Below are 25996 nucleotides of genomic sequence, written 5' to 3'. Positions count from 1 at the left end.
GAAATATGAAATAAATGTAACATTTTATTAACAAAAAAACCTCCAATTGTAATATTAAATATTAATACCAACAAATGGTTAAATTGTGCCAAAAGAAAGCCCTTTGATTAACTAATGTGGAAGTTCACTAGGTGAATTTCATAAGGTGGGTTTGGCTTTCGAAAATTAAAGTTGGATTGGGGATATTTTAAGGATGTTTATTTCTTTAAAGGCCCTGTTTTTGTTGAATTACCAGTACCACTGAAGTAACAGAACATTGAAATGGAAATTGGTTTACTTCTGGTTCAGTTACCACAAAATTAATTTGTTGCTCATACTTTTACAGTAAGTATGAAACTTAACTAATAAACCATATACATTTTATCCATATTTGTGATGAATTCAATATTTTTATTCAACTACACACATTCATTCAATTATCATTTGTAATTTGTAGTTTTTGTGTTAATTGTTACCGGGCCTGTTTGTAATATGCAGTATAAACAAGAAAACAAATGCACACTATGTATAATAACTAGTATTCTGAAGCGTGACCCCACATTCAGTCTTGGGTTTTGTAAAAAATATATGAAAAATGTCAGAATGTTTGTGAAACATTGAGCAGTATTACTAATCAATTATCAAACATAATTTATCAACATAACATGAAAAACTGGTTAGTTGAACACATTTAAGCACATCTCATTTTTTTTTCTTTTATTTATATAATGCAAGAATAATTACTAAAAAAAGTTACTATTGACAAAAATGTTGTTAATTACATTACATACAACAGCTCTGAAAATTATAATGTATATATTGTTGTTTTGGTACAGTAAACTTCACTGACAGCAGCCTATTCAGAGGTGTGTGTGCAAACATTCACTAAACAGACTTACATACTGGAAACAGTTTTATTCTCAAATGTATAATGTGCAGTTTATCCTGTGCAAGCAGAAAATATGCATTTAAGGCAAATGTGTGGGACCCAGAGACTTGGTTGCACTTTCTCTGGCTGTATTATAACCTGAGAGAAAACTTAAAAATAAAATATAACATAAAATTAAAAATAAAAATGTTTATTATACTGGTTTTTGTGGTCATTGCTTTTTGCACACCACCTGTTGGAGATGAAGCTCACTTTCAGCTGCTACAATCGGCAACTTGTTGCTCAGGTGATAGTTGACGAGGTGACTGATGCTTTCAAACAGCATGTCTTTTGTACGTACCTGAAATTTACAAAGAAAACTGCTTAAAATGTAAATTGTGCAAGAATGTTGATTAAATTCAAATGTGAGCTATGGTTCAAAAGTTCACTTGAATGAGTTAAACCTGGGAATATGTTAGGCCTGGAAGCCCACTACCAAGCCCATTTAAGTATTTCTGTTCCCAACACACCACTAAATCCAAAAAATAAGCTATTTTTGAGATCCAAAAAATTAAACACTGAAGGACAGTGTTTCTTCAGGACTGATGATGAAAACTTGACTATGACTGTTAACCTAGGTCTTTGATTAAGGTATATCTCTATATGTATGCCTTTCTGGGTATATATCAGAAGCCCTATTCCAATATCCCAGTCATCAGTGGGTGGGGCGGGATGGTGGCTAAGTGGGTAGCACTGTCACCTCACAGCAAGATGGTCCTGGGTTCTATCCCCAGGTGGGGCGGTCCGGGTCCTTTCTGTGTGGAGCTTGTATGTTCTCCCCGTGTCCGCATGGGTTTCCTCCGGGTGCTCTGGTTTCCTCCCACACTCCAAAGACATGCAACTTAAAGGTTGAGAGTTTGAATCCCAGCTCTGCCATGCAGCCACTGTTGGGCCCCTGAGCAAGGCCCTTAATCTTCTCTGCTCGAGGGGCGCTGTATGATGGCTGACCCTGTGCTCTGACCCCAGCTTCCAAACAAGCTGGGATATGTGAAAAAAGAATTTTGTTGTACTGTACATCTGTATACAGTGGGGCCAAAAAGTATTTAGTCAGCCACTGATTGTGCAGGTTCTCCTACTTAGAAAGATGAGAGAGGTCTGTAATTTTCATCATATGTACACTTCAACTATGAGAGACAAAATGAGAAAAAAAAAATCCAGGAAATCACATTGTAGGATTTTTAAAGAATTTATTTGTAAATTATGGTGGAAAATAAGTATTTGGTCAATAACAAAAGTTCAACTCAATACTTTGTAACATAACCTTTGTTGGCAATGACAGAGGTCAAACGTTTCCTGTAAGTCTTCACCAGGTTTGCACACACTGTAGCTGGTATTTTGGCCCATTCCTCCATGCAGATCTCCTCTAGAGCAGTGATGTTTTGGGGCTGTCGCTGGGCAACACGGACTCCACAAATTTTGTATGGGGTTGAGGTCTGGAGACTGGCTAGGCCACTCCAGGACATTGAAATGCTTTTTACGGAGCCACTCCTTTGTTGCCCGAGCGGTGTGTTTGGGATCATTGTCATGCTGGAAGACCCAGCCACGTTCCATCTTCAATGCTCTCACTGATGGAAGGAGGTTTTGGCTTAAAATCTCACGATACATGGCCCCGTTCATTCTTCCCTTAACACGGATCAGTCGTCCTGTCCCCTTTGCAGAAAAACAGCCCCAAAGCATGATGTTTCCACCCCCATGCTTCACAGTAGGTATGGTGTTCTTGGGTTTTTCTTCTTCCTCCAAACACGACGAGTTGAGTTTTTACCAAAAAGTTTCATCTGACCACATGATATTCTCCCAATCCTCTTCTGGATCATCTATATGCTCTCTGGCAAACTTCAGACGGGCCTGGACATGTACTGGGACACGCCTGGCACTGCAGGATTTGAGTCCCTCTCGGCGTAGTGTGTTACTGATGGTAGCCTTTGTTACTTTGGTCCCAGCTCTCTGCAGGTCATTCATCAGGTCCCTCCGTGTAGTTCTGGGATTTTTGCTCACCGTTCTCATGATCATTTTGACACCACGGAATAAGATCTTGACCCCAAGGGAGATTATCAATGGTCTTGTATGTCTTCCATTTTCTTACAATTATTCCCACAGTTGATTTATTCACACCAATCTGCTTGTCTATTGTAGATTTACTCTTCCCAGCCTGGTGCAGGTCTACAATTTTCTTCCTGGTGTCCTTCGACAGCTCTTTGGTCTTGGCCATGGTTGAGTTTGGAGTCTGACTGTTTGAGGCTGTGGACAGGTGTCTTTTATACAGATAACGAGGTCAAACAGGTGCCATTAATACAGGTAACGAGTGGAGGACAGAAGAGCTTCTTAAAGAAGAAGTTACAGGTCTGTGAGAGCCAGAAATCTTGCTTGTTTGTTATTGACCAAATACTTAGTATTTTCCACCATAATTTACGAATAAATTCTTTAAAAATCCTACAATGTGATTTCCTGGATTTTTTTTTCACATAGTGAAACATATCTTTCTCACATAGTTTTTTGTCTCTCATAGTTGAAGTGTACCCTATGATGAAAATTACAGACCTCTCTCATCTTTCTAAGTAGGAGAACCTGCACAATCAGTGGCTGACTAAATACTTTTTGACCCCACTGTATGTACATATGACAAATAAAGGCATTCTAGATGCAGCATTCAGTAAACTGGTCTCATGGTATCACACAACCAAGGTTTCAGTTTTCTCTTGAGCATTTGTTTTGGTTTATTACTTTTGGATTTGTTTGTTCTGGATTCCATACATCTGGCACATTTTGCAAGCAATGATTGAAATTAAGTGCTTATTGCAACCAGAAATATTCAACCCCTGTCCCTATGAAGGTATTACGGTGATATACAGAGAATTCAATTGTAAAATCGTTGTTTACTTAAATTATGCAAAAAGCTGTCCAGGTAATCAAAGAATTTATTAACACATACAGGTGATATTAATTATGTTACGTTGACTGAATTTAGAGTTTAAATGAAAACATCTAGTTATTTTAGCAAATGTCCATGTGCACTGTTATTCAACCCCCAGCCTTAGTACTTTTGCCTTGATTACCATTAATAAGCAATTTTGGTAAGTTCTAACAAGCTTCTGATACCTCTGTTGTGAAGTCTTCAACCATTCTGCTTATACAAAAGCTTCCAAATCAGTAGCTTTTGTGCTGCAACTGCTTTTTTTTTTTTTTTTAATCTTACCAACATTTTTCTATAAGATTTAAATTTGTAGACTGAGAAGGCCACTCCAGAACATTCCAGGACTGATTCCCTGTGAGAAGGCCACTCTAGAATATTCCAGAATTTATTCCTATTAGACTTTGGTTGTTTATGAAGTGTGCTTGTGATTATTGTCTTGCTGGACAGTTTCAGAAGGAGAAAAACATCCCTTATCATCATGTCATGCCTTGTGGAGAAGATGTCATGTCCTGCAACATTCCAAGGCCCATACAGTAAGTCTTTTAAAGTTCTCAGCATAAACTTCTGCAGACTATTGCTCCATAAATGTTGGGTTTTGTAAACTCCTGCTATGCCGCAAATGCAGATGTGCAGAACGTACTTAACCTTTCCGATTGGTAATGTAATCAGATACAGGTGTTTAAATGGTTTTAATTCTTCTATTTTATGGATTATTAGAAGGATTACCCACATCGTTCAATTGGATAGAAATTGTATTCGAAATTGCCTCAATCGACCTAGTCTATTCCAACTGAGGTGTTTACTGTCACACTGCTAGCCTCTGTGTGCTCATATGTGCCACGCCCCTCTTCTCCGTGAGCACACTCACTCCTGATTGGTCCCCCTGAGCAATCAGCCCCAGCTGATCCTAATCAGGGAGGATTTAAAAGGAGAGCTGAGGAACAGGCTGGCAGGGGTTATTTTGGTTTATTTTGGTTATTTTTGGTTATTTTTGACTTGTTTGTGTTGGACTCCCTCAGGTGATTACTTTGGTTTCTTTGGACTCTGGTTTGCTCTATGTTTCTTGCATTTGTTTGTAGTCAGTTCCTAGTTTGTGTTCCTAGCCTGTGTTTAGCCAGTGTTCCTAGCCTGTGTTTAGCCAATGTTCCTAGCTTATGTTTAGCCTATGTTCCTAACCTGTGTTTAGTCTGTATCCCTAGTTTATATTCCCAGTCCGTGTTCCCAGTCTGTGTTCCCAGTCCGTGTACCTAGTTCATGTTCCATACTCTTGTCATTCCCTTGTTTAGTTCTTTAATAAATACCTTGCCATACATCTCTGCGTGTGTGTCTGCCCCCTTTGTCTTGTCTTTGTCTAGTCCTTAGCCCCACCGTGACATTTACATAGAGGTTTTCTATTCTGATTGGGCTGTCAAATTATTAATAAATTATCAGGCTGCATGTAAACATGGCTCTTGACAAATTTGTCCCAGCCTTTATTACATCATGCTGTATGTCTGTTGCATTAATGTGAATTTTGTTTGTTGTCCTGATGAGATTGTTAAAGTCTCTAGATGAAACTTTGGGCTTTCTCTCACCAGGCAGGTTTGCTGCTGCACCGTAAGTTTGGAACTTTTAAACAATATCAGAATCAGAATCACTTTATTTCACCAGGTATGTTACACATACGAGGAATTAGTTTTGGGGGTAGTTCACATAGTACACATGTATGACATGTTACATATTTAACAGACCAGACAGCACACAGACTGTTTGCAAGTATTTAACCAAGGGAACAACTGTGGTTAAGAAGTGCTACAGCTCTGGGGAAAAAAGCTGTTTGCATGTCTGGTTGTGCTTGTTTTGATTGCCCTGTATCTTTTGCCAGAGGAAAGTGTTTTAAAAAGGGAGATGCCCAGCAGTGGCGTAACTAGGAGCTCATGAGCCCCAGTGCAAAAAAAAATGTTTGGGCCCCCTCCCTCAACAAATTTCAACAATTTTGGAACTACACGATATATATATACTGTATATTGGTCTAGTAACGTTAAGCAGGTTACACAGATTCCCAAAATCCCTTGCTGTGCACTCACTGTATATTTTGATTACAAGTATTCTGATATTTCATTGTCTTTAGTTATTTTAATATTTTAATATGTGTTTTTACTTTCGTTATCGCCGCACTTTACCGCTAGCATTAGCCACTTGCTACTGTAGAGGGTCGGCTCATCTAGCTGCTGCGAGTGCTTTTCTGCATAATACCTAGCTTCCAAACCCAGTGTCCATCCTCACTTCACTCCCCACACAACACAGTTTAGTGCGTCACACCTTTTCACCTGGCACCTAGTCCTTCTCCTCTGTCCTACAGTAAAGAACAAGTGAGGAGGGAACTGATGAAGATGAAAGTGAGAAAGGCCGCATGACAGCATCATCCCTGGGCTTCTGAGGCACTGTGCAGACCAGCTGTGTGGGATAGTCCAGCACATCTTTAACCTAAGCTTTAAAAAGGAAAGAGTACCAGTCCTCTGGAAGACATCGTGTAGTTCCCATTCCAAAGACTGCACACCTCATTGATTTAAATGGATACAGACCAGTGGCACTGACCTCTCACCTGATGAAGGCTTGATAATCTTCACCCACTGGTAAAACCAGCAATGGATCCACTACAGTTTGCCTACCAGCCAAGCATTGGTGTGGATGATGCAATCATCTATCTTCTTCAAAGATCCCTCTCTCATCTTGCGAAGACAGGAAGCACTTTGGGAATCATGTCATTTGATCCTACTTGTGCTTTCATCACCATCAGGCCCACTCTGCATGAGGAGCAAGATGGAGAGCGTAGGGGTGGATCACCTTCTAACCACATGGATTATGGACTATCTCATAAACGGACCTCAGCATGTGCAGCTTAAGGACTGTGCAGCACCTGGACTCACAGGGAACAGTCCTGGCTGCAACATCCCACCTAGAGAAGTCCTCTGATGGCTCTGCTATTGTCGGATACATCTTGAATGGTGATGACACCGAGTACAGGGAGTTCACCAAGAACTTTGTGGACTGATGTCAAGTGAGCTGCTTACAGATTTATACTGGTAAATTAAAAGAGCTGGTGGTGAAGTAAATTCACTCCACCAAAACCAGTGAACATAAACAGAAGGCATATTGAGATTGTCAACACCTGTAAGTGCCTAGGTGTTCACCTAAAAAATTAACTGGACTGGACTGACTTAACACAGGCACTGTATAATTTGTTGAGGAGGCTCCAGTCTTTTGGAATACAGTAAGCCCCTCTCAATGATTTTTATGACTATTTTTATAGTGGCATCAGAGTTGTCTGCTGTTGGTGGGCAGTAGTAGCTTAGTGGTTAAGGAACTGGACTAGTAATTGAAAGGTCACCGGTTCAAGCCACACAACTGCCAGGTTGTCACTGTTGGGCCTTTGAGCAAGGCCCTTAACCCTCAATTGCTTGGACAGTATACTGTCACAGTACTGTAAGTCACTTTGGATAAAAGTGTCTGCTAAATGCCGAAAATGTAAATGTCTGCTGGGGTAGTGGCATCACGAAGAAACTGAACAAACTAATCAGGAAGGCAAGTTTTGTCCTGGGTTGTGCACTGGACTCAGTGGGGGGCACTTGGAGAATGAAGGATCATGGCCAAGCTGTCATCCCACTCTGCATGACAAATAATCTGTTCTCATAATAGTCAATACTAATATTGTATTATCATATAAAACAATGTGTAATGCTATGAAAATTATACCTCATTACCATGTAATACCTGACAATGTGCAAAGTTTGCTAAAATTTGTTAACGTTTATAAATTTTTCTAACTTTGTATCTTTCATATATCTTTATACTTACATTTTGTATATACTGTATGTATACATTTATATTTTTACACCTTTGCTATTCTCACTGTTATCTCGCTATTATCTTGTCTTAACTTTTGCAGAAATTAGGTTTACAATATTTTCATTGAATTTTATTGACATTTTAGTATATTTTCACTGTTGATGCTTCAGTATTGTCTTAACACTCTGCATGAGTAAGCCCTGCTTTTGTTATGTGCAAAGGGGCAATATTAGAAATGGGGCCTACATGTACCCTGACCCATAAAATGTGAGCTGTGATCAATTAACTCACCACTCCTTCAGGGTCCACAAGCAGCAAGTGTTTCGGCAGACCACAGTGCATTCCCGTTAGTACATACTGGCCTGGGTTGTTGGCACTGTTCCTGACCAAAAAGTCACCATCTCGGACGAGGAGTTTCTCAGCATCACGTCGGCTCATGCGCCCATGATACCAGGCCTCTTGTGAGAGCTGCTCCTCAGTGGGGGCTACAGGGGCACGGCGGCTTGGTGGGCTTGGCCACTGATTCTCCAGCAGGCTCATGCCACCAGACTTATGCAAGCGCAGAGCATCCTCAAATGGTTCTTGGAGCATTAAAGAGTAGTTAGTTTTTTTACTTAAATGATTACCAAATGCTTTTAACATACTTGTACAATAATAACAATTATGTTGTGAAACAATGTTACTGTACATGCTTATCTTACAAATCCCATTTATAGAAATGTTGGGACATTTGAGAAAATGCAATAAAAACATGGTTCTGTGATTTGTTACTTCTCTAAAATCTTTGTACATAGAAAATATTTCCAATGTTTTTACTAAACAACTTTCCTTTAGCAAACGTATACCACAACGTTACATCACCGCTCCTAATTATTACACTTTTTATTTGTTTGTGAACTGAAGAAACTAATTGCCGTTTTGCAAGTGGAATATTTGCCCATTCCTGCTAGATTTAAGAAGGACTACAATTCAATAATTTCCTTTGGGATAAATAAAGTATCTATCTATCCATTTAAGCTGCTAAAAACTATATAGTCACGTTGTCTGATTCTTATTTTTATGATGTGCCATTCCTTTTTTAATAGATCTTAAAAGATTTCTGTAGACTTTTCTCCCTGAATGTACTAGAGATGATGAAAGATCATCCATTTATATTCAATCATGTTACTCTTACCAGTTCACCTGCTTATTGTGGAATGTCTTAAAATGGTATAATAAAAAAAAACTATAAACTTTTCACTGTCAATTAAAAGTAATGTCTTTGTTAATTTTGTCAGTTAAATAAAGGTTTACTAAAATGAACAAAGGTTCAGTAGAATTAACAAATCACTTTTACAGCATTTTACAAAATGACCTTTCTAGAAATTAGATTTATTGTTCACAAAGTTGAATCAGTTCATCTGGACACAAGTTTGTTGTAGAGATACGTTTTGTCACTCAATTGAGTGACGAAACGTATCTCTACAACAAACTTGTGTCCAGATGAACTGATTCAACTTTGTGGATTTGTGTACCTGGATTATTGAGCATGCATCAACAGATAGATTTATTGTTGTATGATTTAGTCATTAAGGCAGACATACTCATATCAAAGATATCCTTTTTGGGGCTGTCAGGTTCAAATCTTCCCTGTGCATCTGCTGAAGACCCTATGTTATTTAGACATTGTGTATTCACATACAGGTGCTCTTCATAATCACGACTACCAGGAGGATGCCCATCTGCTCTCAAATACCCATCACATGTCAAACCTGGAAGTGGAATGTTTAAACCAACAAAGGTTTTTAGTTCATGGTGAGCAACCTGTTAATTAATAAAATATATTCAAATAAATTTAAGTAAATAAAAACATAGAAATCAAGCATGGGATAGAGGAACATAAACCAGACACAGGAACAGGCATTGAACCCCAAAACACTAGGTAAGGGTGTAGACAATGAACATGCTACAAATCAAAAACAAGGGGCAATGACAGGGTGTAAATAAATGTGGAACATTGTCAAGGTAATATCAACACTATACAGGAGACTGAGGGGGATGTTACAAAACCCCCTTCCTAACACACGTTCCTATGTGCATGACGAGACTAATGGGGTGCCTAAGGTGCTGACCTGGGGTATTCAGAGGCTTTTTTGGCCCAAAAACAACAACAAAATTATTATGACAGTCAGGACTAGAAGACTGGCTGAGATTGGTAAAATGACTGGAGACAGGCCTAGCCACCCAGAGGCATGATGAAGACCACTTGAGGGGAGGGGGGAGGGGGGAAGGGGTTAACTATGGTTGTCCCAGAACACAAAATGTGTGACTTGTTCTTGCTGCGGCTGAATATTTTGTGAGAACTTGTGCATAATATCAGTGATCATATTATTTGGGCAATCAAAGTCAGAGTCTGTAGCAGTGGTCAGAGGACAGGCAGACAAAGTAGTCACAGGCAAATATATAATCAAAATCTAGAGAACAAGCAGGGGGCAAAACCAAAAAAAAACTATTAGGAAAAAAAGAAACCACACATGGAAGGACGCATGAAACACAGAACATTTGAACATACTGTAGATAAACATGTTGGATGCTTTAAAAGAGCAATACTCATCCAGGAACAAGCAAAATACAAGATGTACACACACTAGTCAGAAGCACAATAGGAAAAAGGTTTAAACAATCAGCAGGTGACAAAGGAAAACAAAGGACAGTGATAGGACATTAAAAACAAACAAACAAAGAAAACACACATGGAGCATTGACCAGACCAGGAGGGATGTTACAGTATCATTAAAGTAACTATTGTTTTGTTTGTGCTATTATTGTACTATGATTTCTTATGTTATAATATACAGTATAATAAAATCTGTATATTACTGTTATCAAAAAGTCAAATGTGTCTCACTTGTGTTATTGGTGTTCTCCATGTCCCAATGCATTTCATAACATGGTTGAGTAGCTGGGAGTGAGACCACATCTCTTTTAACTGTAGATCCATTCTACAAATGTACATAAATATCAAATTAGAGCACAAGTGTGGTCTTTTTTTCTCTTTGCATTTTATTACCTTTATTAATTTGTAGATTAACAAGTGCTTAATTCATAAACAGATCATTAAAATGATGGAAATAGAATGCTTATTGTGAACAACTTATGTGTATGAGTATGTGGGCGATACTCCTGTATGGTTGATGGGACATCAGGTGTAAGCCTGTTGTTGTTAATAATAGTCTGGACCCAAATGCAGAATTTAACTGGGGTGGTAGATTCAAACAAGGAGAATAACAAAACAAAGACAGTTTTATTTATTATAATTATTATTAGTATTATTTATTAGCCCAGATAAATCTGATTGTGTACTGTAATAACTAACTTTAATGAGCACATGGAAAGTGTAGTCCTCAATGGACTATGATGGACCTCACTCATACTAGTCAGGTTGAAACTTGACAGTAGTTCCCCTAGGGATGGCTTACTGATAGCTAAACTGGCATTCAATTGATGAGATGCAAAAGCTCTCCACCACCAACACCAGTAGGGCTGCCTATAGAGTAGAACCCCTGAAAACAAAAAGAAAGTTCTAGCCCACTCATTTGATAAATTACCTTTCTAATTTTATTATAACTGAGTGTTATTATATAACATATATACTGTATATTATATAACACTGGTAAGTTATATAGTAGACCAATTTTTTCTACTGTGATAAAATATGAGGACATCAACAGTGGTTTCTATGAGGTTCCTAAATACAGTTTTTGCCTATTAAATGTCCAGAAGATCCAGGCATTTTCTTAATGCACAAATTTGTTGTAAAGGTCCATGCTGAGCTTCCTGGGAAAAAGTTTTGTGCTCAGGTGGCACAGCAGGATATTCTGCTAGCACACCAGATTTGGGATTATGAACTCTCAGAGTTTGAATATCAGGTCTGATACTGGTCGGCTGGGTAACCCCCTAGCAGCCACAATTGGCAGTACCTGCAGCAGGCTATTAAGGCTATTTTGTAACCTAACTATTAAAATACTACTTGTGCCAGTTTTCCTGCTATGCTTTCGCGCCGTCTTTTGAACAATTTTGATTCCTCCAGCACTCTACCTAAGGGACATCACGATTTTCAACAGAAATTATGCATGAATCTTCTAGTATCAGATCTGATCTTTCTCCAACAATGTTTGAACACAGTAAAAACTTTGTAGATTTGACTGAGGTTACTCTATTTGTTCCCTACCATATAATTTCTAATGCCTCCCTCGTTTCAGATCTGCTCCAAGCATGCACACTGCCCAGACAACTGGCTATTGTCAAGAACAAAGGTGATGATCCAAGCAACTCAGAGCAGGCTAAGCATAATGAATTTGCTGATAAGTTGGCTAAGTGGGCTGCTAGGGAAGGACCTGCTTCTCTCAATGTCACAGCCATTAACACTTTCAGTTTCCTATCACACTGTCTGTTGCTCTCTTTTATTTATTTTTTATTTTTGCAGTCACAGGCCACAAACAGCGACTGTTCCTTCTGGGCATCCAAATCATGCCAGATTAATGACTCCAGCCTAATTACAGACCCAGATGGGCGTAGTGTTCTGCCCAAATGTGCCCTACAGTTACCTGTGCATCATCTTCATGGAATTTCCCATATGACACAAAAGGGGATGTGTGAAAAAACATACTAATAATTTTGCATTACGGAAACAAGTAAAACAGTCCAACTTTTAATAGATGCATGTATAACTTGAGCAAGAAACAACCACTCGACTGTTTTAAACAAACATGACTCATTACTACCACCAGAGCAACCCTTTCAAATAGACTGTATCCACATGTCACAAATAGGTAAGAGTAAATATTTGCCGGTTATAGTGGATAAACTGTCCAAAAAGGTGCAAGCTTTCCCGTGCCCTAAAGAAAATGCAGACATGATTGTTATCATGCTGGCAAAAGAAATCATACCCAGATATGGTATACCTATTGTCATTGACAGTGTTAAGGGCACTCCTTTTGTGTCAAAAGTAATGTAAAAGCATTGTAAATACTTGAAATTTGAAATCTGTTAGCAAACTAAATTTTACTCAGTTAACGTCTGTTTATTGAAAAATTAAGCAGAGTAACACAACAGTAACACAAATGTTTCCCTGTGCCCACAGACAAGCCAACCTACCCTTTTGTTCCAGGGGATGAAGGCTTGGTGTAATCTTTAAACCTTTTAATCTTTAAATCTTTAAGGAAGGTGAAGGATGCATCACATGTCTGCATACCAGAGTGATTGTAGTGACCAGAACTGCGGTCCTAACAGCTCTACAGCCACAGTAGACACTAAAAAACACTTAGATGCCCAAATGTTTGTTTGCTTTCTAACATCTATTTACACCCCTCAAGTGTTACAATAACTGATCTCTAGGCTAGTAAAAAAGATACATAATCCCTCCTATGTGGTTCCTATCTTATCACACTGACAGTGATGAATGAAATACCCCTTTGTAAATATAAAAATGCTATGAATATTATTAGAGGCATAAAAATAAGGCCTAACACAATTATAGACATTCATTAGGTATACTGTATGTATACATTACATTTTTCATTTCTCAGTCATGAGTTATTTCTTTTTGATAATTACACAATTCATTTTACTTAAATTCACTGTTACTATTTGTCTATTTGCACATTTTAGTTTTGTGTTTATGCCCTAATTTTGTCCTCCTGCACATTCCATCTGTATAGTTTTGGGCCACAAAACCTGAATTAAGCCATATTGCCATCGAAATGTTGCACCAGTTTTTAATTGTCACACAAAAATATGACCAAGCCAGTAATTTTTGAATGTTTGACTGACCTTAACTTTAAATTTGTTAGTTGGATGTTTCTAGGGCTCCGTGAACTTTTAGTTATCTTTTCTTGTACCATGCAGACTTTTCATGTGACTCATACCCCTTTTCTCCTCACTATATACTGTATCTGCATGTATAACTAATAAACTTCAGATCCATTAAAGAAAGGACTTGTGTTTTGATTCTTTTTCTCCTGGCACCAGAGGGAATCACAGTAGATGATACTTAGAACTAATTAACATCACGTCATCATAAAACTATAAATTAGCTGATGTGTCACCATTTCCTTCTCTTAGGCAACCTCATGTGTCCCTTCACCTATGATTTCTAAGCACAAAATATTTGCTAATCAGTCATTGTAAGCACCTGTAAAATGTGAGGTAAATTGTATGCCCAAATAAGAAACTACAACTCCATCAAATTTTTAGTTCTAATTAAAAATGAATTGGGTCTAAAATAGCATAGCTGTTGTGAATTCTGATTAGTTTTAAAGCTAAAGTTATATATGCTAGCTGCTGTTAGTTTAGCATATGCACTGAACACCACATGTCATCTACAGGCACATTCACAAACCAAGTACCGTTAACCTTTCAACACATGAAATGCTGTAACAACTGTTTCAATTTCTTCCATCACTTAGCCTTTCACATATGATCAGAGATGTTAAAAGATGAAAAATGATTAAAGACTTGATGTGAAGTTACCGCAAAGTGGCTTGTGCAGCTAAGAAAGCATATTGAAGTGACACAATCTGCATCATGTTTGTTAGGAAATTAGTTCTTAAAAATGTATTAATATGCTAAATGTGTGGCAACCTCAAGGTAATTTAACTCATTATTTTCAAAAGCACATGATTGGTTTATTGGATGGCATGGTGGAGCAAGAACAGCCTAGGTTCAAAAAGAAGAGCCTGGGTTCAAAAAGAAGAGCAGGTCAACAAGCTCTAATCCACACCAGTATTGACCCACATCCCTCTGTTTCTCTCATTTTTATCCCTTCTTCCTCCTATTCATCCCCATTCATCACAAACACAGTGACATTACACATACATACACCTGCTTGGGCAAAATTATTTATACCCCATCATATACATGCGTGCACACACCCAATTACCTGTCTAAGCAAAAGTAGTACTGTCCAGGAGGGATAGTGTGGCTTTCAAAATAAAACTTGCAACTTAGACTTGCATCTAAGAAACTCTCATTCTATTACATACACTGTAAAGCATACATACAGTGTATCACAAAAGTGAATACACCCCTCACATTTCTGCAAATATTTCATTATATCTTTTCATGGGACAACACTATAGACATGAAACTTGGATATAACTTAGAGTAGTCAGTGTACAGCTTGTATAGCAGTGTAGATTTACTGTCTTCTGAAAATAACTCAACACACAGCCATTAATGTCTAAATGGCTGGCAACATAAGTGAGTACACCCCACAGTGAACATGGCCAAATTGTGCCCAAAGTGTCAATATTTTGTGTGACCACCATTATTATCCAGCACTGCCTTAACCCTCCTGGGCATGGAATTCACCAGAGCTGCACAGGTTGCTACTGGAATCCTCTTCCACTCCTCCATGATGACATCACGGAGCTGGTGGATGTTAGACACCTTGAACTCCTCCACCTTCCACTTGAGGATGCGCCACAGGTGCTCAATTGGGTTTAGTCCATCACCTTTACCTTCAGCTTCCTCAGCAAGGCAGTTGTCATCTTGGAGGTTGTGTTTGGGGTCGTTATCCTGTTGGAAAACTGCCATGAGGCCCAGTTTTCGAAGGGAGGGGATCATGCTCTGTTTCAGAATGTCACAGTACATCCCTCAATGAACTGCAGCTCCCCAGTGCCAGCAACACTCATGCAGCCCAAGACCATGATGCTACCACCACCATGCTTGACTATAGGCAAGATACAGTTGTCTTGGTACTTCTCACCAGGGCGTCGCCACACATGCTGGACACCATCTTAGCCAAACAAGTTTATCTTGGTCTCGTCAGACCACAGGGCATTCCAGTAATCCATGTTCTTGGACTGCTTGTCTTCAGCAAACTGTTTGCGGGCTTTCTTGTGCGTCAGCTTCCTTCTGGGATGACGACCATGCAGACCGAGTTGATGCAGTGTGCGGCGTATGGTCTGAGCACTGACAGGCTGACCTCCCACGTCTTCAACCTCTGCAGCAATGCTGGCAGCACTCATGTGTCTATTTTTTAAAGCCAACCTCTGGATATGACGCCGAACACGTGGACTCAACTTCTTTGGTCGACCCTGGAGAAGCCTGTTCCGAGTGGAACCTGTCCTGGAAAACCGCTGTATGACCTTGGCCACCATGCTGTAGCTCAGTTTCAGGGTGTTAGCAATCTTCTTATAGCCCAGGCCATCTTTGTGGAGAGCAACAATTCTATTTCTCACATCCTCAGAGAGTTCTTTGCCATGAGGTGCCATGTTGAATATCCAGTGGCCAGTATGAGAGAATTGTACCCAAAACACCAAATTTAACAGCCCTGCTCCCCATTTACACCTGGGACCTTGACACATGACACCAGGGAGGGACAACGACACATTTGGGCACAATTTGGACATGTTCACTGTGGGGTGTACTCACTTATGTTGCCAGCTATTTAGACATTAATGGCTGTGTGTTGAGTTATTTTCAGAAGACAGTAAATCTACACTGCTATACAAGCTGTACACTGACTACTCTAAGTTATATCCAAGTTTCATGTCTATAGTGTTGTCCCATGAAAAGATATAATGAAATATTTGCAGAAATGTGAGGGGTGTACTCACTTTTGTGATACACTGTATATACTGTACATATGCAGATACATATACATTACAACTACCATCACAATACAGAAAATCAGCCACCTTTAAGGCTGTGTGGTGGTGTAAAACCAGGTCAGCGTGCTCATCAGTGACACACATTATCTTTCTGATAATGGGAAGAGTGATTATGTGGGCAGTAGCAATATGGGAGAACCTACTGAAACTATGTTCCTCCCTGAACCAATTTACTGCCAATTTCCACCAAACTTTTCACCACCCAGCTGGGGGAAGTTGGGAAGAGTCCCATTTTCATGCAGAGTTGTGCTGTATGGCAAGTTTTGCTGCTGAGTTACCTACACTGGCAGCTGAGAGTGGTTAAAGCTCAATGACTTTAATGGCCATTTTTTAGATAAGGTCCAGTCGGGTTGCTATCATTCTTGGAGCACTTGGCCATCCATTGTAACAAGCACCTATAAGAGCAAGTGTGGCACTTGGCAGGCTAGAGCTCAATCAGCCCTCACTCTTCCTGACCTTTTAACCTTGTTTTGGTTCCTTCATTCTGCCCGCTCAATGCTGGGAAGGAACCCATGCAGGTCATTAACATCTACTTTTTTACCACATGAATGAGACCACATTGTGACACACAGAGTCAATGTTTGCACTGCAGTAAGGCAAGGCACTTCCATCCATCCTGGCCAAAAGGCAAAGTCCATGTAACAGACCAAAAACATTCCCCCAGGTAAGGTAAAGCTTAAGATGAAGGCATCTCTTGTGTGTCCAGCAAGAGTAGACCCTAAAGGCTTCGGTAATTCCAAAGCAGGTTGTTTATTGGGTCCTGTGTTTGCCCAGTCTTAGTTTCTGGAGTGGTCATTCAACCGGTGAAGAGGATTTTGCTGCTCTTTATGCAGACTTCAGAGCTACAATTGATATTAGGCTTTTGATGTTTGCAGCAGCATAACACACAAATTGGTAGGTTCTAGGATGTGTGTGTGTGTGTCTGCCTGGATGTGATTTTGATACTCTTTTCTAGGATTTGTTGTGTCCAAGGACAGTATACAGTATTCAAGGACTACCTTGGTCCAACTGGCCCACTGCTTTTTGAGTTTTGACAGGTCATAAAGAACTTTAGCAGCATCACAGAGCCCCTGACTAACCTCTTTAGAAAAAGCTCAAGTCTGTTTCAGTGGACACTTAAACCTGAGAAAGCTTTCAACTATAAATATTTTTAGCCATAGTAAAATGAGGCTAAAATGTGTCTGTGTATACCTGTTTCTACAAATGTATACTTTCCCCTATATAAATGAATAAAGTAATTTAACATGATAAGCCACAGTGTTGCCAGCCTCTTTGCCAGTCTCACAGACTGCACATGCATGATATGAATGCACTAAAATGCACTGTATTGCACAGACATTCACCATAGGCTTAGAGTGTTGAATTATGGGCTCCCCAATGGTGAGGTAGTATATTATATTATGTGTAGTATATATTATTTAACTTGTGTTGTCACTTTGTCAGAATTCCAAAAACCGAAAATGCTGAAATGATCAATTTTTTTACTTTCTCCAATAAGAGTGGAGTACACAGTATATAGTAAAACACACGTTTTGTCTACGCTCAGCACAGAAACTATTTTTGGTATTTACTGAAGGCTAACAGATGTCAAGCAGATCATTTTTAACAACAGGGTAAACATTATTTTCAATACATTTAATTAGTACTTACAAATCCCCATCTGTGTTTACCAAATGAAATGTTCACTCTTAGCAATTGTACTTAGTACTGTACAAAAATCCCATGTGTTTCACAAAAGAAAGTATTTAGGTTCACGCATGTCATTAGTTGAATGACATTTGAGACTATTTATATTATTTAAGACTGTGTTTTACTGAGTCAGTTATGGAGGTAAATCAGTGACAAATTCGAAATTCAATTACTACAGTGGATAAATGTAAAATGCAATACACGAATGTCATTGCTTTTTCATAGTGACATGGTAAAGATGACAAAAATAAAAAGTAATATCTCTCTTAGTGTTTTTACGGTGCTTGACCTCCTTACTGAAAAAAAATTAACAAAAATGCTGAATGTGTGTCTCAATTGAATACAAATCAACCTAAAATGCAACTCGCATTTCACTTGAAAATCAGTTTGCAGCTATATTGCATTTTGCTGCCAGTGAAAAACTGGTGAAAATGTGAAACAAAAAAACTGATGACAACCTGACTTGGATAAAGTATGGGGATACGCGTCCGCCTGCCACGCCCGTTTTTTACAATTTTGAGATATCGACGCCATTCCAACTCTAAATTGTCTGGGCCATTGAAAAACTGGTAAAAATATGAAAATATGAAACTTAATCACTCTCAAGTCACAATCCTCTACCAAATATGGGGCGTGGTTAATGGGGTTGTACAGACACAATCAATCATACAACCCCAAATCAGAACTACAATAAATACAGGGCACATTTTCAGACATAAAAAGGGGAAGTGATGGGATCGAAAACAAGTGTGGTGTTGGCCAGTACACATTACTGAGTAAATGTAAGGTAAGGAAAAGAATATGCAACTTACTTTGATATATAAGCAACAGTGTGTCAGAGTGTGTGTGCGTCTGAGAGAAATGTGTGTGTGAACGTATGTGTGTGAGTTAGTGTGAGTATATGTTTGTGTGCGTGCATGTGTGAATGAGTGAGTGGGTGTGTGTCTATCAGTTCAAACTGTAAGGAGCTCTTCATTCTTTAGCTATGTTACTGTCTTCTGTCCCATGTTGTATGAAAGCAACTTAGCTTTGAAAAACATGTAACCAAAACGTAACTGTCTGTAACTAAACTGTTCTTAACTGTGAAGTGTAAAGTGTTTATTTCCTTTTTTACTCTGTCATGAAAAGAAAGTTTTCCTCTGGATTAAGTTACGAGTTATTACTGTATGGTTTCTTAACCATGCCCCAAATTTGAGAGGATTGTGATTGGACAGTGATTACTTTTCATTTTGTCACTAAGTGGAAATTTGAAGCAGCACACAGTGAAACGCAATACAGCTGTGAGTTGATTGCATTTGAAGCTGATTCGTATTCACTTCTGACACAAATTCAGCATTTTGTTTTTTTACATTCAAATCTGTGTGTATTGTTTTTTAGTAAAGAGGTCAAGCAACATGAAAACAATTTAATAGAGGTATTGCTTTTCATTAGTGTGATTGCGCAAGCAACCACACTATTGATATCCGATAGTCATATTATTATTCTTTCTCCTTGCGCAATCACACTAGATATCGACACCATTCCAACTCTAAATCGTCCGGTCCGTTAATGACAACAATGCTTGTTTACAGCTTTTGGATCCACCCGCCCGTTCGCCAGTCACGCCCGTTTTTTTGTCCCATTCACTTCCATTCATTTTTTAAATATTTCGAGGTATCAACGCCGTTCCAACTGTAAATCATCCAGGCAGTTAATGACATCCCAACTTGGATACAGCATGGTCATACACAGCCCTGCCCGCCTGCCATGCCCGTTTTTTTAATATTTCGAGATATCAACGCCCTTCCAACTCTAAATTGTTTAGCCCACTGATGACAACCTGACTTGGATAAAGTATGGGGATACGCAGCCAAGCCATGCCTGTTTTTTTCAATTTTGAGATATCGACGCCATTCCAACTCTAAATCGTCCGTGCCATTGATGACACCGGGACATGGATGCAATTTTTGGATAGGCACACCCGCCCGGCTGCCACGCCCATTTTTTTTTTCAATTTCGAGATATCGACGCCGTTCCAACTCTAAATCGTCCAGGCCATTGATGACACCGGGACATGGATGAAATGTTTGGATAGGCACACCCGCCCGCCACGCCTGTTTTTGACATTTCGGGATATCGACGCCGTTCCGACTCTAATTCGTCCGGCCCGTTGATGACGCTCCCGACTTAGATACAGCATTTGGATATGCGCGCCCGCCCGCCGCTCCGCAATCAACTCTCTAGTTATTATTCCACCCATTTTTTGTCCGGCTTTCTTCGTCCGCAGTTTTCGAAATATCGACCCCGTTCCAGCGCCAAATCATCCGGCCCATTCGGGAATGGATTGCTTGTATAAGGCTTTTGGATCCGCCCGCCTGTTCACCCACCACGCCCGCTTTTATACCGTTTTTTGGTCCCATTGACTTCCATTCATTTTTGAAAAAGTTTGAGATATCGACGCCGTTCCAACTCTAAATCGTCCGGCCCGTTAATGACACCACTTCTTGAAGACAGCTTTAGGATCCGCCCACCCGTTCATGCGCCACGCCCGTTTCTTTGCATTTTTTGGCCAAATTGTCAGGCTTTTTTCATCCACAATTTTCAAAGATATCTACACCGTTCCAACTCTAAATCGTCCGGCCCATTGCTGACATCCCGACATGGATACAATTTTTGGATCCGCACAACCGCCCACCCACCATGCCAGTATTTATTTGCTCCATTCACCTCCATTCATTTTTTAAAATTTCGAGATATAAATGCCGTTCCAACTGTAAATTGTCCAGCCAGTTAATGACACCCCAATTTGGATACAGCATGGGCATACACACCCCCGCCCACCTGCCACGCCCGTTTTTTTAATATTTCGAGATATCAGCGCCGTTCCAACTCTAAATTGCAGGGCCCACTGATGACAGCCCGACTTGGATACAGCATGGGGATACGCAGCCCCGCCCACCTGCCATGCCCGTTTTTTAAATATTTTGAGATATCAACACCGTTTCAACTCTAACCCCGCCCGCTGCGCCGCAATCACACTCGCATTTTCTTCAGGAAATGCAACTCTCTAGTTGCTATTGTCATCTTTATCACATGCCACTATGGAAAAGTAATGACATTCCTGTATTGCATTTCACATGTTTCCACTGTAGTAATTGCATTTCAATTTGTTACTAAGCTCTCCATAGACTCCATAGTCACTAAGCAAACATCAATGAGATTAACAGACACCACATACTCTAGTTCTTTCCATATCTCCATGGCAAGATGGTAGTGGCAGTGTTGTGGCATCATTGGCACCTCCTATAAATTATTTAATTGTCTTTTTCACTTTTTTTTTCGTCTCATTCTATTTTAATTGTAAAAGAATAATAAAAATAATTTTCAAATGTGTAAATAGCCCAAAGTCACTTAAAACTGCTTTATTTGCACAATTGAAACTTAAAGCAATTTACCTGAAAGGTTTTACTTATTGGCAGGCTATGAATTTGTCCAAGCAATCCTGCAGGTGGTTTTAGTCTTGAGTCCACTACTCCCCCGAGTGGAGGCTCTTTCCCTGGGATGCTGTTGTAATAATCATGCTCCAAAACCTCGTCATCCCATGTTGTTTCTTCTGTCTTCATATTCCTAACACAATTTTAACACTGAATGATTGGATTTTGCTTTCTGCAATTTTTATTATTAGCTAATGACTAACTTAATAATTATCACTCACCTGTCCAGACTGGCATTGGGTGGGCTATGCAAGTACTGTTTAAATTGCAGCTCAAAGGCTTGACCAATGGTATTGATTACAGTTTGTGCAAGGTTCTCACAGCACTCCAAAATATGACAGGCTACAGACACAAGAATCAGACAGGCTATAAATGTAACGGAAAATTGGCCTGGGACTTCCTTAAACATATGAATGGGAAAGGGAACAAGTAGCAGGTATATACAATGAAATGGAAATATTGTTAAGAAAGTGACAAAGTCAAACCAATATAGTAGATGAAACAATACATAACAACAACAACAACCTCTTTGATTTACTGGATCTTTGGCCACATATGCAACATAATCAGGTGTATCCTATAAAACAAAATGAAAGTCATACAAAGTTATATACAATGAATTATTTAAAGAAACAATCAGAAAAAAATGTTTTCTTAACAGATGAAAACAGTCAGTGACTAAAGCTCTCAGACCAGTATGACCTCACCATGTCTCCTCCAGAAGCAAATGAGATAGACTGCATAGGATGATGTGCTATCATCTGTAAGAATGACAAAGATAAAAACAGGAAATGCCTTCTAATCTAAATATTCAACAATTCTCAATCTATACACTGTTAACATTTCCAAGTTAGACTAATATTTTACTTAAGCTTTCTGAAGGTAAATTGTTTTGTCATATTTTCTTCAGCTAATTTTATATAAACAGTACTACCAATTTATACTATACCTTACTATACTACCCTAAAACCTTTTTGTGAGGTTCACATACATAGCTGGTATGTGAGGTTCAGGCTTAAGAAAAGATGGCAGAAACTCTAACCTGTCTTGTGGTAGGGACAAGCAAACTTAGGCCTTCTATTGAGATGTTAACAGCAATGCTCATGCCAGCAAAACGTAAGTTACACCTTCCCATGATAGCCTGAAGGGCCTTGTTGGCAGCCTAAAATATAACAAAATCAGCTTTCCATCATTGTAACTTCAAAGAAATGTTAAATTAAAAACAGGTAAACTCTTTGGTGCTCACCTTCTTCTTCCAGGCAACCTTTCCACCTGGAACAGCTTCACACAGCCTATTGATGGCCTCCCTGAACACAAAAAAACTTGCTTACTAAAACAATATATTTTGGTTTAGTATAGTATGTCCATCTTGGCAATTTTTTAAATAATAATATTTAACCTAATCAACCAACTTTATTTTTTTGTACATTTATGCTAATCCCTAATTTGATGCCTGCAACACATTCCAACAAGGTTGGCACAGGTGGCAGTATAGGACTAAGAAATTTTGTGTCATGATCATGATCATGATGGAATATAAAAGCAGCATTAACAAAGGTGGGTTGAGGTTGACCACTTTGTAAAAAACTCCGTAGGTAAATACTCTAACAACTTAAGAGCTACATTTCTCAATAACTCAAAAATCAGTAATTTATAATAAAGGTTAGCCCGAAAGCCAATACTGAATGCAATTTCTCTGATGGCACTGCATTAAAAGCCAACATGCTTCTGTATTAAGTATAACCATATATGTTACATAACCAAAAAATGGTTTGGTATTTGCAGCAGTAAACAGTTTGTTGTTGCGTCTACAAATACAAGTTACATTTACATTGAGTTTCTTTTTTCAAAGCAACTTACAGTTGTAAATGAATACAATCCAAGCATCTTAGGGTTAAGGGCCTCTCAGGGGCCCAAGAATAGCCTCTTGTCAGTGGTGGGGCTTCAACCAGCAACCTTCAAACTACTAGGCCAGTATGTTAACTATTTAGCTACTACTGCCCACAATACCACTGCCCACAGCCTTACTCACATAGAGAGTAGCCATTAGAAAAGAACCATACTTGAACCACCTCCAGAGATGGAGGCAGCATTTCCTGTGTTCGACTGTCACAAGAGACCCCACCTGGTTGCGAGTGGTGTCTAGTAAGTGGTGTGTCAGTCTTGTATATTTTATGCTTGTTACAGGTGTTGCACTTTCTTAAATCTATTTGAGTTTGAGTTTCTGTTTTTGCCCAATGAATCTGATCCACTGCAACCCTAAATAGGATAAAGCGGCGGTAAAACAGGCAATGAATGAATGAATCAGTAAATAAATGAGTTTCTGTGCGAATGGATTTCTTTGCCCTTTTTTCTAGTCAGCCACATTTTGTCATGTGGCTGGATTTATACAACGTTTAAAAGCCAGCATGTCTTGGCCTTTAAGGAGCGAAAAAATTGTTTTGACCGCAACAGAGATAAGAGTCAATTATTGGGATAGCTGGGGTCCTTCACCATCTTCCTGACCTTGGACTTTTGGTTTAGATGGACTGCAGGTCATGGAGCTCTGTCCAGATGATGCGGTCAGCTGAATGCACCACCCTCTGGAGAGCCTCCCTGTTCTGCCTGGTCCAAACCAGGTTATAATGTTTTCTGTGAGAATGTTTTTAAATGGAGGGCAGTTTGAAGTCCCTTAGGCATTTAAGATTGTATAGGTGCTGACATGCCTTATTTGCCAGGGTGGTGGTGTGGAAAAGAAGCCGTGTCAGCACCTATACAATGAGATGTGGAATCCAAAATACTTGAAACTATCTAGTCTCTCCACTGCAGTCCCATTGATCCAAACAGGGTGATGGTCCCTCTCCTGCTTCAGTCCACTATTAGCTCCTTTGTATTACTGACGTTGAGTAGAAGATTGTTATGCTGTCACCTGTCCTCCAGGTGTCTAAACTCCTTCAGGTAGAGCGATTATAGCAGTATGCAAATAGTAAAGGGTCTAGAAGTGAGGCGGTCATGAAGTCTCTGATAAGCCTTTCAATGTACTTCATCACGACTGAAGTTAGGGCTACTGTGCATTAGCACTACTGGCTGCAGCCTCAAAATATGTTTAATTTTTAATATGTTTAATTTGTTCGCCAGAGACACATCCGCACTCACCTGTCTGGAGGGTGGGCTTTTATAATCCGTGATTGTTTGCATTGTGCAAGACTTCAGAGCATCGTGGATTGTTTTATCCACCCACGGTTTATGGTTGGAAAATGTTTTAATTAGTATGTCATCAGCAGAGCTGAACATGTCCCAGTCTGCATCATCCAGAGCAGAGCGGTAGAGAGAACAGAGTGGCGACACTCCCATAGGGAACCGTTGGAAAGGGGGCGGGACATTTTTTCTGCACAGCTTCCGGGTTGTGGAGCTCTGTATAGTTCCAAACAACCCATAGAGCCCCATTCATTTCCACTACTTATCAAACATTTTTAGCTGTATGTTGCTTTGTTTTAAAAAAATTATGAATTTAATGTCATTAATATACTTAATACTGTTATTGTTTAGCATTTGCTCAGCACTAAATGTTACATGTTTATTTTAATTAATAGGTATAACCCAATTTAGCTTAGTCAGTTAAGCTTAATTAATGACACACGAGTCTTTTCACCTAAAATGAGTTGATTAATCAAGAGTCTTGTTACAGAAATGATCATAAAACATTAGAATCACAATAAATCATTATACTTTTACTTTCATACTTAAGTACATTTGAAGGTAAATTTAGTTTAGTACTTTAGTGGAGGTAAAGAGTATTTTTACTTTTACTACTACTTTTACTGGAGTAATATGTTACCTTGGATATCTCTACTTTAACTCAACTACATGGTTTGTGTACCTTGTCCACCACTTACATTAGACAAAATGAACTAGTGCATATTCATAATGAATTCATTAATGTATTACATGTAGGAATCAATTATTAATCACTCATGAAATAAGAGATGAATGAATGCTTTTTCATGTACCTGCACTATAATGTTTTTGGTACGGTAATGTGTTTATCAATCTGTTCATTCAGTGCAGGTAAACCTTATGAATCCAGCACATGACTTAGTGTTTAGCCAAAATGATTATTATTATGAATCCTCAGGAAAGTGAAGGGAGATTAGTTTATGCAAAAAACAAAACATAAAAAACTTTAATGTCTATACTGTATATTGTCTCTACTACTTAATAATATCGCATTATGTAATGTATGCTAATATAATGTACTGTGTGTTAACAAGAACGACCTATTAACAAATCATTATAAACATCAATCTTCCACTTTATATACCAAATTGACATTAAAGCAGATGCAGTAAATGTAAACGCAGTTGAAAATACCCAGAAATTGTACAAATGTTTATTATTTGCCGTTTAATATTTCATTTACTGCTGCCTGTCCCATATGAGAACATGACAGCGCCGGGTTTGTTTGGAACTATTGAGGGTTACATGAACCACGTGACCGCGTAGCGGCGAGATCAAGGAGTGTCGCAACTCTCTCTATCTACGGCTCTGATCCAGA

General features: G+C 39.1%; 1 protein-coding gene across 1 annotated transcript in view; it reads right to left on the bottom strand.

The window, feature by feature from the left end:
• Nucleotides 1–965: 965 nt before the first annotated feature.
• shc2 (SHC (Src homology 2 domain containing) transforming protein 2) overlaps nucleotides 966–25996 on the bottom strand; it is a 42900-nt gene continuing 17869 nt past the window's right edge. Inside the window, exons 3-12 of the mRNA XM_063012760.1 lie at nucleotides 22709–22769; nucleotides 22505–22624; nucleotides 22170–22223; nucleotides 21988–22039; nucleotides 21684–21804; nucleotides 21424–21595; nucleotides 10534–10627; nucleotides 9230–9397; nucleotides 7938–8227; nucleotides 966–1208 (exon numbers count right to left, since the gene is read on the bottom strand). Of these exons, the coding sequence (XP_062868830.1) occupies nucleotides 1080–1208; nucleotides 7938–8227; nucleotides 9230–9397; nucleotides 10534–10627; nucleotides 21424–21595; nucleotides 21684–21804; nucleotides 21988–22039; nucleotides 22170–22223; nucleotides 22505–22624; nucleotides 22709–22769 (1261 nt within the window). The 3' untranslated portion in view covers nucleotides 966–1079. The remainder of the gene's footprint in view (nucleotides 1209–7937; nucleotides 8228–9229; nucleotides 9398–10533; nucleotides 10628–21423; nucleotides 21596–21683; nucleotides 21805–21987; nucleotides 22040–22169; nucleotides 22224–22504; nucleotides 22625–22708; nucleotides 22770–25996) is intronic.

The sequence above is a fragment of the Trichomycterus rosablanca genome, chromosome 17, assembly GCF_030014385.1.
Source record: "Trichomycterus rosablanca isolate fTriRos1 chromosome 17, fTriRos1.hap1, whole genome shotgun sequence".
Classification (NCBI taxonomy): domain Eukaryota; kingdom Metazoa; phylum Chordata; class Actinopteri; order Siluriformes; family Trichomycteridae; genus Trichomycterus; species Trichomycterus rosablanca.
This window is presented reverse-complemented; position numbering and strand designations above follow the sequence as displayed.